At 36.7% G+C, this 15,019-nt stretch overlaps 1 protein-coding gene and 1 long non-coding RNA gene across 3 annotated transcripts in view; one reads left to right on the plus strand and one right to left on the minus strand.

The window, feature by feature from the left end:
- tbc1d2 (TBC1 domain family, member 2) overlaps positions 1–15,019 on the plus strand; it is a 42,378-nt gene that overhangs the window by 7,604 nt on the left and 19,755 nt on the right. For both annotated transcript variants that reach the window (XM_087281058.1, XM_087281059.1), the window contains exons 5-7: positions 7,603–7,726; positions 14,222–14,331; positions 14,968–15,019. The exon at positions 14,968–15,019 is cut by the window's right edge and continues 154 nt beyond it. In XM_087281058.1, coding sequence (XP_087137184.1) covers positions 7,603–7,726; positions 14,222–14,331; positions 14,968–15,019 — 286 coding nt within the window. The remainder of the gene's footprint in view (positions 1–7,602; positions 7,727–14,221; positions 14,332–14,967) is intronic.
- LOC147833840 (uncharacterized) lies at positions 6,964–10,284 on the minus strand. The gene is made up of 4 exons (XR_015507208.1): positions 9,232–10,284; positions 8,634–8,996; positions 8,420–8,551; positions 6,964–8,333 (listed from the first exon to the last, which is right to left on the minus strand). It is a non-coding gene; the product is annotated as an uncharacterized LOC147833840 (long non-coding RNA).

The following is a 15,019-nucleotide window of genomic DNA, read 5'->3' on the forward strand; positions in this document are numbered from 1 at the left end:
GAGTTATTCAAGTCAAGTGACCTTATTTTCAATACAATACACATTCAAAAGTTTGAAAGAATACAGTGCGGTAAGTATTCACAGCGATTCACTTGTTCTATGACTAGCCATAGACTGATTTCTCATGGCCGCCAGTTTTAGATTAGATTTTTTTTTTTTAGATTAGATTCAACTTTATTGTCATTACACATGTACAAGTACAATGCAACGAAATGCAGTAGAAAAAAAACACTGCTGCATTGGCCGGGAATTGAACCCGGGCCTCCCACGTGGCAGGCGAGAAATCTACCACTGAACCACCAATGTTTAAAAGCAAAATCGAGGCTACAGTGGGAAGAAACCTGGAAGAAGCGTTGGGAGTTACATAGGAACGTTGTGTACTTGGCTGTATATGTTATCAGCGAAGAGAAAGTGACACAAATTTAGAATTTCACCACCTTCCGAGTGACCCGAAGGTTCGTTCTGAATGAATGGTGAAAAGGGATATTGGACCTCATTTTCAGCTTAGTTAAAGAAAATGACACTGGTTAGTTAGTCCTTTCACTATATTAGACTTGTCACGATACTGAATTAAAAGAAAAAACGACAATTTCCCGTTAACATTTAAGCACTGTTGATGGCTGATTAGCCACTGTGTTCACATGCTTAACAGAAATGACTGTGATTGGCCGAGAAGATCATCAATTCACCCTCCACTGTTTACGGAGTACAAACAAAGACAATTGATCTGCTTGGTGATAGGGCTGTACAGTTAATCGAAAATCCGATTTCGATTTCGATTTTGGCTTTTAACGATTATGAAAAACCATTAATCGAGATAAACGATTATTCCATCACGTACCGCCCCCTTTCCAGTTGTACACGTGTGAAAACTCTTTGCCTCTGCAAAGCTCAGTTCCACGTGAAAATGACTAAAAGCATGTGCTGTAATGTAACTTTTGCAGCACGGGATGCGCATCATTCATATTTTTAAAAGCGCAAAAGAGCACGTGCTGTTGTGTGTGTGCGCGCCGTGCTTAGCCTCAGACAGGTAGCATGTGTGTGTGTTTGCGCGCGCGCCGCGCTTAGCCTCAGACAGCAGAGCACACACACATCTAACGCGATCTTAATGTGAGCGCTTTAATGGTCAAATTCATGCACATTTGTGTCAGAGCGCGGTGTTTATTGATTATTCATATTAACCCTCATTTTTGTAATAAACAAACAAGTTGAGAATCAAAACACACAATGTATAACCTACACCTTCATTTACCTTAAAAAAGCGGAAACATAGGACTCTAGGGCTCTAGACACGTTCTCCGCTTCTCTGTCTGGCGATCCTATGGATTCATCTGTGTAGCGGAGTTGCCAGGAAAACAGTATTTGCCTGACTGCACTGTCCCAAGTGTTAAGTTTGGTAGAAGGTTATGCTTTAGGGAGGCTTTTCAAGGGTTAGTCTTGGCCCCTTTATTCCAGTGATGCTTCAGCATACCAAAATCTTTTGGATACATTTATGCTTCCACCTTTATGGAATGGCCACTTTCTCTTTCAGCATGACAGTGCACCAGTGCACAAACCAAGATCCATAAAGACATAGGTGATCGAGCTAGGTGTTGAGAAAGTTGAGTGGCCTACAAAGAGTCCTAACCTCAACTCGACTGAATACATTTGGGATGAATTAGAGTGAAGACTGCAATCTCATCCAGCATCAGTGCCTAACCTCACAAATGCATTTTCAAGCATTTTTTGTTTTTAAAAGATGTCTAATAGACGTCCAAACATAGTCGTCGAGGGTAAAACAACGCTAAATTTGGACTGTCAGTCCAAATCTAATATACGTCCAAGAATAGTCCAAAACTAGACTAGTCATCAAATAAACAGAAATGAACGACTACACATATAGTGTCTGTTTAATCTGTCTATTTGACGACTAGTCGAGTTTTGGGCTATTCTTTAATGTCTATTAAATTTTCAGACAGCCCAAGTTTAGCCTTGTTTTAGCCAAGCTGTCTACATTTAGATGTCTATTAGACGTCTATTAAACACAGAATTGTTTGCTGGGTTCTGAACAATGGTCAAAAATTCCCATAAACACACTCCTAAACCATTTAGAAAGTTTACACACACCATTTAGTGTGTGTGTGTGTGTGTGTAAATGTAAGAGTGTATGGGTGTTTCCCAATACGGGGTTGCAGCTGGAAGGGCATCCGCTGTGTAAAACATATGCTGGACTAGTTGGTGGTTCATTCCGCTGTGGCGACCCCTGATAAATTAGGGACTAAGCTAAAGGAAAATAATTGAATGGCAGTTTGGGTGTGTTCTACACTTTATCTGGTGTTCAACATGAAATAATCTCCCAAAATAGAGGCCAATCATTGTTACTGAACAATGTTACAAAAGCATAGGCGCAGAGCATGAATATAGGGCATAGGCAGGAAAAAAGTCAAGGATACGGGGAGGAAAGCACCAGATCAGCTGGCAGGGAGCTGCTGAGAGTGACCAATCAGACTCCACATTACTTAGACGGCCACATTGTTTTAGTTTAGTCATCTGTGTTTCACAGCCCCTGAGGGAGATTGCAAAACCTCAGTGAACATTTATTGTAAATAGCTCAGCAAGCAGATCTACACTCACTCTACCACCAGCCTCAGGGTGTGGAGACGGGAAATATCAAGACTGATAGTCATCTTTAAATATTTAGAAATTCTGGAAAAGGGTGGGAATCATGGGATTGATGTCGTTTTCCATCTATTTCACTGTGTTGCAACTAACTCTAGTTTGCTGCTCGTGTAATTGTTGCACAGTACTTGTATTAAGAAACCGGCAGTTGAACTGAATGACTGAAAGATTACTGAGCACCAAGAGGAGACATTCAAATGACTGGACAAAAGCCTTTACCCTTTACATCTCATCTGTTTAAAGAAACCTTTTATATACACAAAACATTACAGGTATGTACACTCAGCTGCCACTTCATTAGGTAAACCTTATTAGTATACTGGTTGGACCCCTTTTGCCTTTAGAACTGCCTTAATCCTTCATGGTATAGATTCAACAAGGTACTGGAAATATTCCTCAGAGATTTTGCTCCATATTGACATGATAACATCATGCAGTTGCTGCAGATTTGTCGGCTGCACATCCATGATATAAATCTCCAATTCCACCACATACCAAAGGTGCTCTATTGGATTGAGTACTGGTGACTGTGGAGGCCATTTGAGTATGGTGAACTTGGTGGACATGGTCAGCAACAATACTCAGGTAGGCTGTGGCATTGACATGATCCTCAATTAGTACTTATGTGCCCAAGAAAATATCCCCCACACCATTACACCACCATCACCAGCCTGAACCGTTGATACAAGGCAGAATGAATCCTTGCTTTTATGTTGTTGATGCCAAATTCTGACCCTACCATCCGAATGTGGCAGCAGAAATCGAGACTCATCAGACCAGGCAACGTTTTCCCAATCTTCTATTGTCTAATTTTAATGAGCCTGTGTGAATTGTAGCCTCCATTTCCTGTTCTTAGCTGACACCCGGTGTGGTCTTCTGCTGCTGTAGCCCACCTGCCTCAAGGTTGGACGTGTTGTGTGTTCAGAGATGCTTTTCTGCAGACCTCAGTTGTAATGAGTGGGTATTTGAAATACTGTTGCCTTTCTATCAGCTGGAACCAGTCTGGCCATTATCCTCTGACCTCTGGCATCAACAAGGTATTTCCACCCACAGACCTGCCACTCACTGGATATTTTCTCATTTTCGGACCATACTCTGTAAACCCTAGAGGTGGTTGTGCATGAAAATCCCAGTAGATCCGCAGTTTCTGAAATACTCATACCAGCCCGTCTGGCACCAACAACCATGCCACGTTCAAAGTCACCTAAATCACCTTTCTTTTGCTATCTGATGCTCGCTTTGAACAGCAGCAGATTGTCTAGACCACATGCCTAAATGCATTGAGCTGCTGCAATGTGATTGGCAGATTAGAGATTTGCATTAACAAGCAGTTAGACGGGTGTACCTAATAAAGTGGCCGATGAGTGTATGTCTTCACAGATAAGTTCGTATCATAATCATGACAGAAATGTACAAGTATACTAAATAAAAAGCAGAAGTTATTGGAAAGTACTACCTGAAATGGTTGCAAAGATAAACTGTGACAAACTTCTGCTCTTTAATATGCCAATTATGATATATTTTTTCTTCAACGATGTGAAATTGAAGGTATTAACTAAAACGAAAGACCTGGAAGGAACACAACACTTTGAAAAGGAACTTAATTTTTTTTTCCTCCCACCCAGTGTTTTTTTTTACCTATTTTTTCCCCACCAACAAGTGCCTTCTGGGTCTCCGTAGATTTTTGACAACTAGCTGATTTAGAAAAATTTTAAATGCTGAGATTACTGAAACTAAATTTGGTAAAAATAAAAAAAAAAATAAAATAAAAAAAAAATAAATAAATAAATAAATATATATATATATATATATATATATATATATATATATATATATATATATATATATATATATATATATATATATTTAAAAGATGGAAATGGGAACATAAACATCTAATAAAAATATAAAAGCACATAGATGAAAATATTAAAATAGGTTATTAAAATAATTTAGTACTATAATATAATTTTTAAATATTAAAAAAATATATCTAAGTTTGCCTCAAAGTGTATGAGGCCAAAAGAATTAATGCCTAATAAATAAAAAATATATTCATTCATTTACTTTCTTTTTGGCTTAGTCCCTTTATTAATCTGGGATCGCCACAGCGGAATGAACCGCCAACTTATCCAGCAAATGTTTTACGCAGTGGATGTCCTTCCAGCTGCAACCCATCACTGGGAAACATCTATACAAACTCATTTACACACATACACTACAGACAACTTTAGCTTACCCAATTAACCAATAGCACGTTTTCAGAGCACCCACAGGAAACCCACGTGTACACGGGGAGAAATTCTAACTGACCCAACCGAAGCTCGAACCAGCGACCTTCTTGTTTTGAGGTGACAGCGCTACCCACTGCGCCACCTCATCGCCAATAAAAATATATATTTTTATTTTTGAAGTACTGTGAGCTTTTGAGAGTGATAATGTGGCTTTGCTATGCTTTCTCGAGCACAATATAGGCAGTTAACTGCATTGACTGGATTAATATTGCAAATTGTTTCTTGTCTCTTTTAATTGACAATGAATGAATGCATCATTTCCAGGAATCCAAGTAGGGTTGGGCTTCTTGCTGTGCTGAGAGCACTTTCAGTCCTTTTACACAGACACATCCCTTCCAAACCACAAGATCAAGATTAGGCATCAGCTGTTGGATCAAAGTCAAATGCAGGAAATGAGCGAGCGAATGTCATGAGTCTCTGAATCTGTAGATATTATACACTGTAACATACTATATCTGTAACATATTACACACCAGCCAAATAAAACCAGACTGAGAATAGGTATATATTTTAGCATAAGGATTTTCTAAACACTGCTTTTGTGTTTATCAGGAATGTAAAAACATGCTGGGACATGTTCCTCATCTTGTGGTAAACACACATTGTGTGCTTTTTGTCTGGAAAAGAACAAGGTGGAGCAAGGAAACTTTTATTCTAATAAGATGCATTTAACTGATCAAAGGCAAAAGTACACTGTTGCATCTATACACAACATTTCTAAAAATAAATGTTTGGGTTTTTTTGGACATTCTTTCCTGAAACACCATTACTGTTTAAACAACATGATAATAAGAAATGCTTGTTGAGCACCAAGGCAGCACGGTGGCGCAGTAGGTAGCACAATCGCCTCACAGCAAGAAGAGCACTGGTTTAAGTCCCGGCTGGGTGAGTTGGCATTCCAGTTAGGAGTTTGCATGTGCTCCCCGTGTTCGTGTGCGTTTCCTCTGGGTTCTCTGGTTTCCCCCACAGTCTATAGGTGAATTGGGTAAGCTAAATTGTCCGTATTGCGAATGAGTTTGTAATGATCTTGAAATGTCAGCTCTGTAATCATTAGATTAAATACAATTTAAAAAATTGCAAAGTTTATTTAACTAGTCCACAATATTATGTTTAGGTGAACCACAAATCATTGCTATTAAAAAAAAGTTTACTTTGGTAATCGTCACGCAAAATCTGACCATTTGCTCTTGTGTTTTTCTATTGACATCAGTTTGATGCGTCAGCCACAATAATCTTAATCACACCCCACTTACTTTTATTTTGCTATGAGGAAATGATGCGCAACAATAAAGCCCCGCCCCCTACTCAATGTTCCATTTTAGTTGGAAATGCATCAACAAACTTACATAAAAGTCTTTAAACTTTAGGTTTGACGCTTCAGCCACAATATTCTTTACCACACTCGTCTTACTGTTAGTTTGCCTCAAGGAAATGATGTGCAAATATAAACCCCGCCCCCTACTCAATATTCCATTTCAGGTGGAAGGACAGTATATCAAAAATCGGAGCAACTCCCAGTTTGACGCTTCAGCCACAATATTCGTGATCACGCACCTCTTGCCATTATTTTGCTATGAGGGAATGATGCTTAGAAATAAAGCCCCGCCCCCTACTAAATATTCCACTTCATTTGGACGTACATCAACATAAATAAATGAAAGGAAATAACAGTCTTTAAGCTGCCGGTTTGACACTCCAGCCACAGTATCCTTAACCACGCCCCTCTTTGTGTGCTAAGAGGGAATGATGAGCAAAAAGTAAGCCCCGCCGCCTATTTAATATTACATTTCAGTTGGAAGTAGATCAGCATACTGAAATAAAAGACTTTAAACTTTCTGTTTGACACTTCAGTCACAATATTCTTAACCACACCCCTCTTACGGTTAGTTTGCTGTAAGGGAATGATGCACAAAAATAAAGCCCGCCCCCTACTGAAAGGCTGCGTCCGAAACGCCTACTACTCAGTTGGTACTGCATTTGAATTTAAACGTACTACTCTGCCTTTAGAAAAGTGTGTTCTATAGAGTATGAATGCGAAATGTATGAATGGAATTCGGACGTACTACTTCCGCCATTTTGTCATGGTCACGTGACCTACGTGCGTCAGTTGCATCCCTTCACTCACATTCATGAATTTTCTGGCGGGGCATGATGGGATAGCAGAGTGTGCATGGGATGCGCACTTCAGAATCCCGCCGAAAGTAGTAAGTCATCCGGGTACTTCTCGCATCCTGATTTTCGAATTCTATGAATTCTGACATACTAGTCAGCTCGCATACTGATTTTAGCGTACTGTATAGTATGGAAGTATGCGATTTTGGATGCAGCCAAAGTCTGGTTTTATGCAGTCTCAATCATTTACCTTGTTAGTAGTATCGCACAATTCTTCCAGTGCACCTAGAAAAGTCCCACAATGCACCATTAAAATCAGGGCACACCGGTGTTTCCTTAAGGAAAGTTTGCAATTGACATACATGAATCGTGTGAATTAAATCATCATACATAACGACAAATGAAAAAGTTTGTCTAAAAGGAAAATGTTATTTATTTACGTTAACATGAACAAACATAGCTAGACAGGTTAAGAACAAACTAGCAATATAACTCGTAGTCGTAAACGTTTGTAAACTTTCTTCTTTCTATTCCACAGCTAACTTCTTGCCCATGGTGAAGACGCCATCTGGGCTGGTGGGTGAAGAAGCTGCTAGCCTGCCCGCACCAGGATTAAACAACCCTCTCAACATGTCAATCAAACATCCGCTAATTGAGCTGCAGTGAGTACACGTTATGTTTACTACATCAGAGAGTCAGGTATCAACACCAGCATTAGATTTGCATTGTTTTAAGGTTATGGATTGGGGTGGGTTTGGCCTTATTAAATCTTCAAACCACATTGCACCACGTGAACATTATGCTGATTAGTGCTGTTTAGTGACCCAATGTGTACAAACTTGATCCAACAATTATAAAGGAATGTATTTACATAATATATACAGTGTGTCGACAGAGTCTTACATTTCAAAAACAAAATTTTAGGCCATAAAAATAATTAACTTCACTGAAATGTTTTATTGTAGGTCTTAAATAATTTCTAACAGGTCTTAATTTTCCCATGTCCTGCTAAATCAGGACAACCTCCATCCCAATAAAACTTTTAACAAAAGCTTATTCATGAACTGTATTTACCAATATGGTTTTAATTTCTTACTTACAGTAATCTTTGTAAAGTTTTCCATGTATTTAGAGCTACCTGGTAAGGGCAGATAGTTATGCATACATGAAAGTTGTATGTATGCTGTATGTATAAGTTTACTTGTTTTGTGACATTATTTGATTAGTTACTATTATTTTGTATGTGATTAGTCACAATTAATCGTTTAACTGTTTTGATACTCATAGCACAATCTGATCATTTCATATGTTATTGCCAAAATTTGTATGCGATTAGTCACGATTAGTCGTTTGACTGTTTTATTGCTCTTAGCACAATCTGACATTGAGTTTTTTGTCGCCAATATTTGTATGTGATTAGTTACTTTTATTTTGTATGTGATTAGTCACAATTAATCGTTTAACTGTTTTGATACTCATAGCACAATCTGATCATTTCATATGTTATTGCCAAAATTTGTATGCGATTAGTCACGATTAGTCGTTTGACTGTTTTATTGCTCTTAGCACAATCTGACATTGAGTTTTTTGTCGCCAATATTTGTATGTGATTAGTTACTTTTATTTTGTATGTGATTAGTCACAATTAATCGTTTAACTGTATTAATGCTCATAGCACAATCTGATAATTGATTTTTTTGCCGCCAATATTTGTATGTGATTAGTCACGATTATTCATTTAACTATATTAATGCTCATAGCACAATCTGATAATTGATTTTTTTGTCATCAAAATTTGTATTAGTTACTTTTATTTTGTATGTGATTAGTCACGATTAATTATTTAAATGTATTAATGCTCATGGCACAATTTGATAATTGATTTTTTTTTCACCAATATTTGTATGCGATTAGTCACGATTAATCATTTAACTAAATTAATGCTCATAGTACAATCTAATTAATGAGTTTTTGTTGTCAAAGTTTGAATGCGATGAGTTAAATATTTTTTATGCGATTAGTCACAATTAATCGTTTAACTGTATTAATGCTCATAGCACAATCTGATAATTGAGTTTTTTGTCGTTAAAATTTGTATGCGATTAGTTTTATTTTGTACGCGATTAGTATTACTTTCTATGCGATTAGTCACAATTATTCATTTTACTATATTAATGCTCATAGCACAATCTGATAATTGATTTTTTTGTCATCAAAATTTGTATTAGTTACTTTTATTTTGTATGTGATTAGTCACAATTAATCGTTTAACTGTATTAATGCTCATAGCACAATCTGATAATTGAGTTTTTTGTCGTTAAAATTTGTATGCGATTAGTTTTATTTTGTACGCGATTAGTATTACTTTCTATGCGATTAGTCACAATTAATCATTTAACTGTATTGATGCTCATACTGTAACACAATCTGATAATTGAGTTTTTCATGGTCAAAATTTGCTACCTCCTGTTTTAATGCCAGGTTGCAAGATTTGATCGGGTTGCACAAATCAACAGAACACTAGCATTAAGAGGATATTTGTGGCAATCTGCGTCAGTACTTTCTAAACATTGTTTGAAATCCTCAGAATTTCTCTAGAATTATTAGGGAAGTTGGACTGTTACTCACAAGCAGCAAATATGACACTTCCTAATATCTTATACATGAGAGTGTCTTATAAGCTGGGCTTCCCCTCTTAATAAATACTCCTATTTACAAATGATATAATTAAACGATTAATTAAAGTGAAAAATTATGAACAATTGACAGATGTTGTAACTTTTTATTAATATATTTAATAATTAAAATGTTTTACACTTACATTATAAAATGTAAAAAAAAAAAAAAGAATGATTATTAGATTATTATTATTATTGTCACTATAAAAGGGATTGCTTATATCTAACAATAAACCAAATGTGCTTGTTTTCCCTCACTGAAACTAATATACGATTGGGAAGTGGTTGTCACGTCTGTCTTAATGAGGATGTGGGATGTTGCTTCTATTTTTGAATAAACTGCATCATTTCACTCGTTTCATCATCATCTGCGATGGCTAAATCATTAAATTGACATAACAGACACTCAAAGAAGAAGGAAGACTCAGAATATACTCTAAAGTCAAGTGTGGATGTATTGCTTACACACTTGATTGATAAGTTTAAGACATAGTAAAGATTTCCAAATACACAGCAGAACCACAGTTTTACATAAATAAAGGAATTGGAAAAAAAGATCGGTGGTTTTGTGTTCTCCTTGAAATAACCTGAAATATTACTAAGCACTTTTGATTTTTGCACTTGCCCTAAGATTTTTTTTAGCAGGAACACAGAAGTAGCAGTCTGAGCTGTAGATTTAAAAGCCTTTTGCGTCATCTGTGTTTTTTTTACTGAGAAACAAAGAGAGAACATGAAGAAAAAGTGCACAATGTTTATCTACTTATAAATCTGACATTGTAACAATACAAAACTGGTTTTAGCCTAAAGCGGTTTCCTAACACATTTCAACCTCTTCCTAATCAAACACACCCAAATCCACTCATGAAAACATTAGAAGAGACTCCAAAAGCTCAAATGAATGGGTCAGATATGGGAGACATTCAAAATATGTACTGTTGGTGTGCCTCCAAGAACAGAGTTGGGAAACACAGGCCTAAAGTATATTTCTTATTTGTTTGCATACATAATAGGGATGCCACGGTTCTCAATATAATATTGAACCTTACGGTACGTCCTCCACGGTTAAATACGCGCTTGTGAATTGCGGTTTTCGCAGTTTTGCGTTTAAATAATTTATGTGCGTTTTATATCCCCCCGAATAGACTGTGTGTGCTTGTAAGTCCATGAGCTGAGATGAGGAAACTCCTCGCCGTGAGTAAATATCCAATCACCATGCTCTAAAGTTAGGGGGCGCTTGACCATCATTTAACGCTTTAACATTGCGAGCGGCGGTGAGGTGAGGCTGAGGTAACAGTACAAGGAAGCGCCGGCGAAGGCAGGCAACAGTACAAGAAAGCGCTGGCGTCTTTCAAATCTGCGGTTTGAGGACATTTCGGTTTTGCCGGTAAGCATAATACCAATAAAAGGAAAAACGGTGAACAAAAAATAACTGTGTGCAAGCATTGTTTTACACATATAACCATGACTGCACATCTGCAGCGCCATCACCCAGCTATATCACTGTCTGAAGGCAGGACAGCAGAGAAGGTAATACAGTCCTCCAAATAGCAACAATCCCTTGCTGAATCTTTCAAGCAAACATACCCAACTGGTTCCGAGAGACACATAAAAATAACAAAGGCAGTGCGGGTGTTTATTGCTAAAGATTTGCAGCCGTTTTCGGTAATTGGAGATGTGGGCTTTTGTCATCTTATAAAAGCACTCGATCCGTGTTACAGACTACAGTCTCACATTTTTTTCAGCAACGAGATAATTAAGATGGTTTATTTATGTTTACTTAATTACAAATATGTTTATTCGAAATGGCCAGTTTATCTTTATTAACTTCACATGTATGTTTATTTTTAAAGTGTAGGATTTTATGTCTTCCCCAGTTTGTACATGGGCTACCAGAAGCTGTGAGATTTCAGTGTTATTTTTTATACAATACACCAGGAACTACTGTACTTTTCTTGGCTTTTAAGTAAAACAAAATGGGTATGGCAATAAATCGTTTTTATTTTTTCTACTTAATCTCTTACGGTTCCTATTGCCTATAGAATAAAAAAAAAATCATGTGTCAAGCCATGAGAACCGAACCGAAAACCGTGTTAAAAAACCGAGGTATGTATTGAACCGTGGGCTAACTGTATTGTTGCATCCTACTAGACATGACCTATGGTACAGTATGCAGACAAATGTCCGTGTGTGTGTGATTCAAATCTTATCATTACAGTGCGGTGTGTATAATTGTGGTAGCAATGCATTTTCATTCATTATACTTTATTTATTTTTGTCATGGTGACTGTGAAACACCTCATTTATATAACTTTTATTGAAAAAGTATGTATTTTTGTCTTAGTTCAGGTGTTTTTTTACCAAGATCATTGCACTGTGACTTTAAAGGTGACCTATTATGCACAAATCCCTTTTTTTAAGGGGTTTAGACACAGTTATGTGGCATCAATCTGTGAATGTAACCAGCTTCTAATGGTAAAAATGTATTTATTTTACTTGTAATGATCACACTTCATTGCTTACCACAGGTTTGCGGTGTTGGCCAGATTAAAACGCATAATTTACCCACATCACAAAAGTAGTTAACTAAATGCGACAAACAAAACCAAATTTTTAATGTAATTTTTAACAATCATTTTATTTATTATGATACTTTTATACACTGTTTCTTTTTCAATGGGTTAAAGTTAAAAAAGACTGAAATAAAAAAAAAACACTTTTAATTTATTCAGGAGCCACGTGCACCCACTGACATGTAAAATCTACTTCTCTCTTGAATGCCAAAGCATTTTAGATATGTATATAAAATAGCTTATGTAATATAATAACATCGTCAAATCAATAAAATAATCAGCAAATGACAAATAAATGACAGAAAAGGAATAAAAGCAAGCAAGATCACTAAAAATTTTCATAATTATAAGATTAAAACTTGTTGATTATTTAATTCATTCATTTTCTTTTCAGTTTAGTCCCTTTTTTGGCATGGACCGGTATAAGATTCTGACGGCACGATATCCTTGAATAAAAATATCACAGTTTCACTGTATTGTGATTACTAATATGTTTTATTTTGAGAAACATTTATAATATTTTGAGACAGTAAACGTGTCAGGCTAAATAATTCAAATGAGTCATTGACTTCTGCAGTCTTCATTTGTTTAAAAAAAAAACTGATTTCTTTTCAATTTAAAATGGCATCTCTGGATATATTTTCTGCTGGAGATACTGTTGTCCTAAAAAACTAAAAAATGTAGATAAAAAATCGTACACATACCTTATGAATGGTATAGCAGAACATTTTGCCGGTTTTAAAAAATGGATTTTTCCAAACCGCGGTATACCTTGAAAACGGTTATCATAGTCCCTTTATTAATCTGCGGTCGCCACAGCGAAATGAACCACCAACTTATCCAGCATATGTTTTACGCAGCGCATGCCGTTCCAGCTGCAACCCAACACTGGGAAATTGTACATTATTTCATTAAGGCAAATGTGTTGTTTAACCATTACTAATGGTGTACATAAAATTAGCAGCCAATTTAGACCAGTTATTTCGCCCTCTTCAAGTATATAGTAAAGTTTTTCAGAGTCGTTAACATTCAAGAAGGAATTATTTAATGTTGCTCTTGCGACTGTGCGTGCGCAGTCAGTTGCAAAGCCAAGTGAAAAAAGGCTTAAGTATGGAGATAAAGAAAAAATGCATAAGACAGCTTTAGAAAGCGAAAGTAAAAGTTGGATCGCGGACATTTTTAAAACCCGGGCCGAATGATTTTTATAAGTCCCGAAAAGGCGCATCTTTGTGGCTCTGCTGAGCACTTGAGGCTGTCTGCGGGAGTGTTGACAGGTCTGGCGCTAAAAGAACGAAACAGGTAAACGACAGAAAATTTTGCACTACTTAATCAATCGCAGATGTTTGGTTATATTGTGTGGATACAACAAAGTGTAAAAGAATTATAAAGTTAAAAAAATGTGTCACTAAATATACTTGGGTGGCCGTTAATATACCTGGACGGCCCAACTAAGCAAAGTCTATGAGTCAGAGACTAAAAACAGTCTGCAGAAACATTTTGATTGACATTCTCCCTTTATACGAATCATCAGTGGTAGAAAGCCCCACCCATTAGAGACGATTTCTCCCCCATTAGCATAGGACGTTAGTCTTGTTTTTGAATTTGCCACTATGCTGACACCTAGGCATTTGTAGCTCTGCTGTTCTTATTAAAAAAAAGCACCTCATTTGAATTTAAAGCTAAAACGGCACATTTAGGATAAAAACCCAAAAGGGGCAGTTTCAAAGCGTTATAAACCATTATCTGTGGGGTATTTTGAACTGAAACGTCACATTCACACTCAAGCGACATCAGAGACTTATTTTACAACTTGTAAACAGGGCATAATAGGTCTCCTTTAATATGACTCAATGTCAACATTATAGTTATTTCAGTAATTCCTCAAAGTATGTCTGTGTTTGATTTACAGAAATACAATGCACAGTTTCCGTAACCGGCAGTCCCAGGAAATCCGACAAAGTGTCTTCCATATTGACGACCCAGGTGACACCCAAAAAACAACCTCACCGAAGACATCCAGTACGCACTTCAACTTATTCACCACAAATATACCAAGCTGTTTTGAATTTTAAAGGGTTATTTTGCCCAAGAATTTAACTTCTAATTACTCAACCTCATGTTGCTCCAATCTTCTGAAACCTTTGTTTATCTTCAAAACACAAATGTAGATATTTTAGATGTAATCAAGTAGTTCTCTCATCCTCCAAAAACAGCAACGGCAAGAAACTGGACAAAAAAAACCTTGTCAAAACATTCAATGTGTTGAATACGAAGCTTCAGGAACACTTTTGTACACCAAAACTGTAAAATCGACTTTTATTATCCTTATTGGGCTGGGTGCGCATTTATTAAGGTCAGTATGATGTCTCACCAATAGACTCAGCAGTGCAAATATCTTATTGCTTGTATTACACGTGATCCGATATGGAATACATTGGCAACAAAGTAATTTTTACAGTTGATTGGTTTGGTTTTGGTTCCACTGCAGTCTATAGAGGATGAGGGAGCTCTCAAATGTAATCTAAAATATCTTAATTTGTGTTCTGAAGATGAATGAGGGTCTCAGGAGATTGAAGGGACATGAAGTTGAGTATTTCATTATATAATTCTTGGTGAAACTAGCCTTTTAATTCTAACAATCACCTTTCTCTGTAGCCTTAGTAGTCCCTGCAACTACTTCATATCAAGCCCCAGAATCTCCTGTTAA

This window comes from Danio rerio, chromosome 14 (genome assembly GCF_052040795.2).
Source record: "Danio rerio strain M-AB ecotype USA chromosome 14, GRCz13ab, whole genome shotgun sequence".
NCBI classification, from domain to species: Eukaryota; Metazoa; Chordata; class Actinopteri; order Cypriniformes; family Danionidae; genus Danio; species Danio rerio.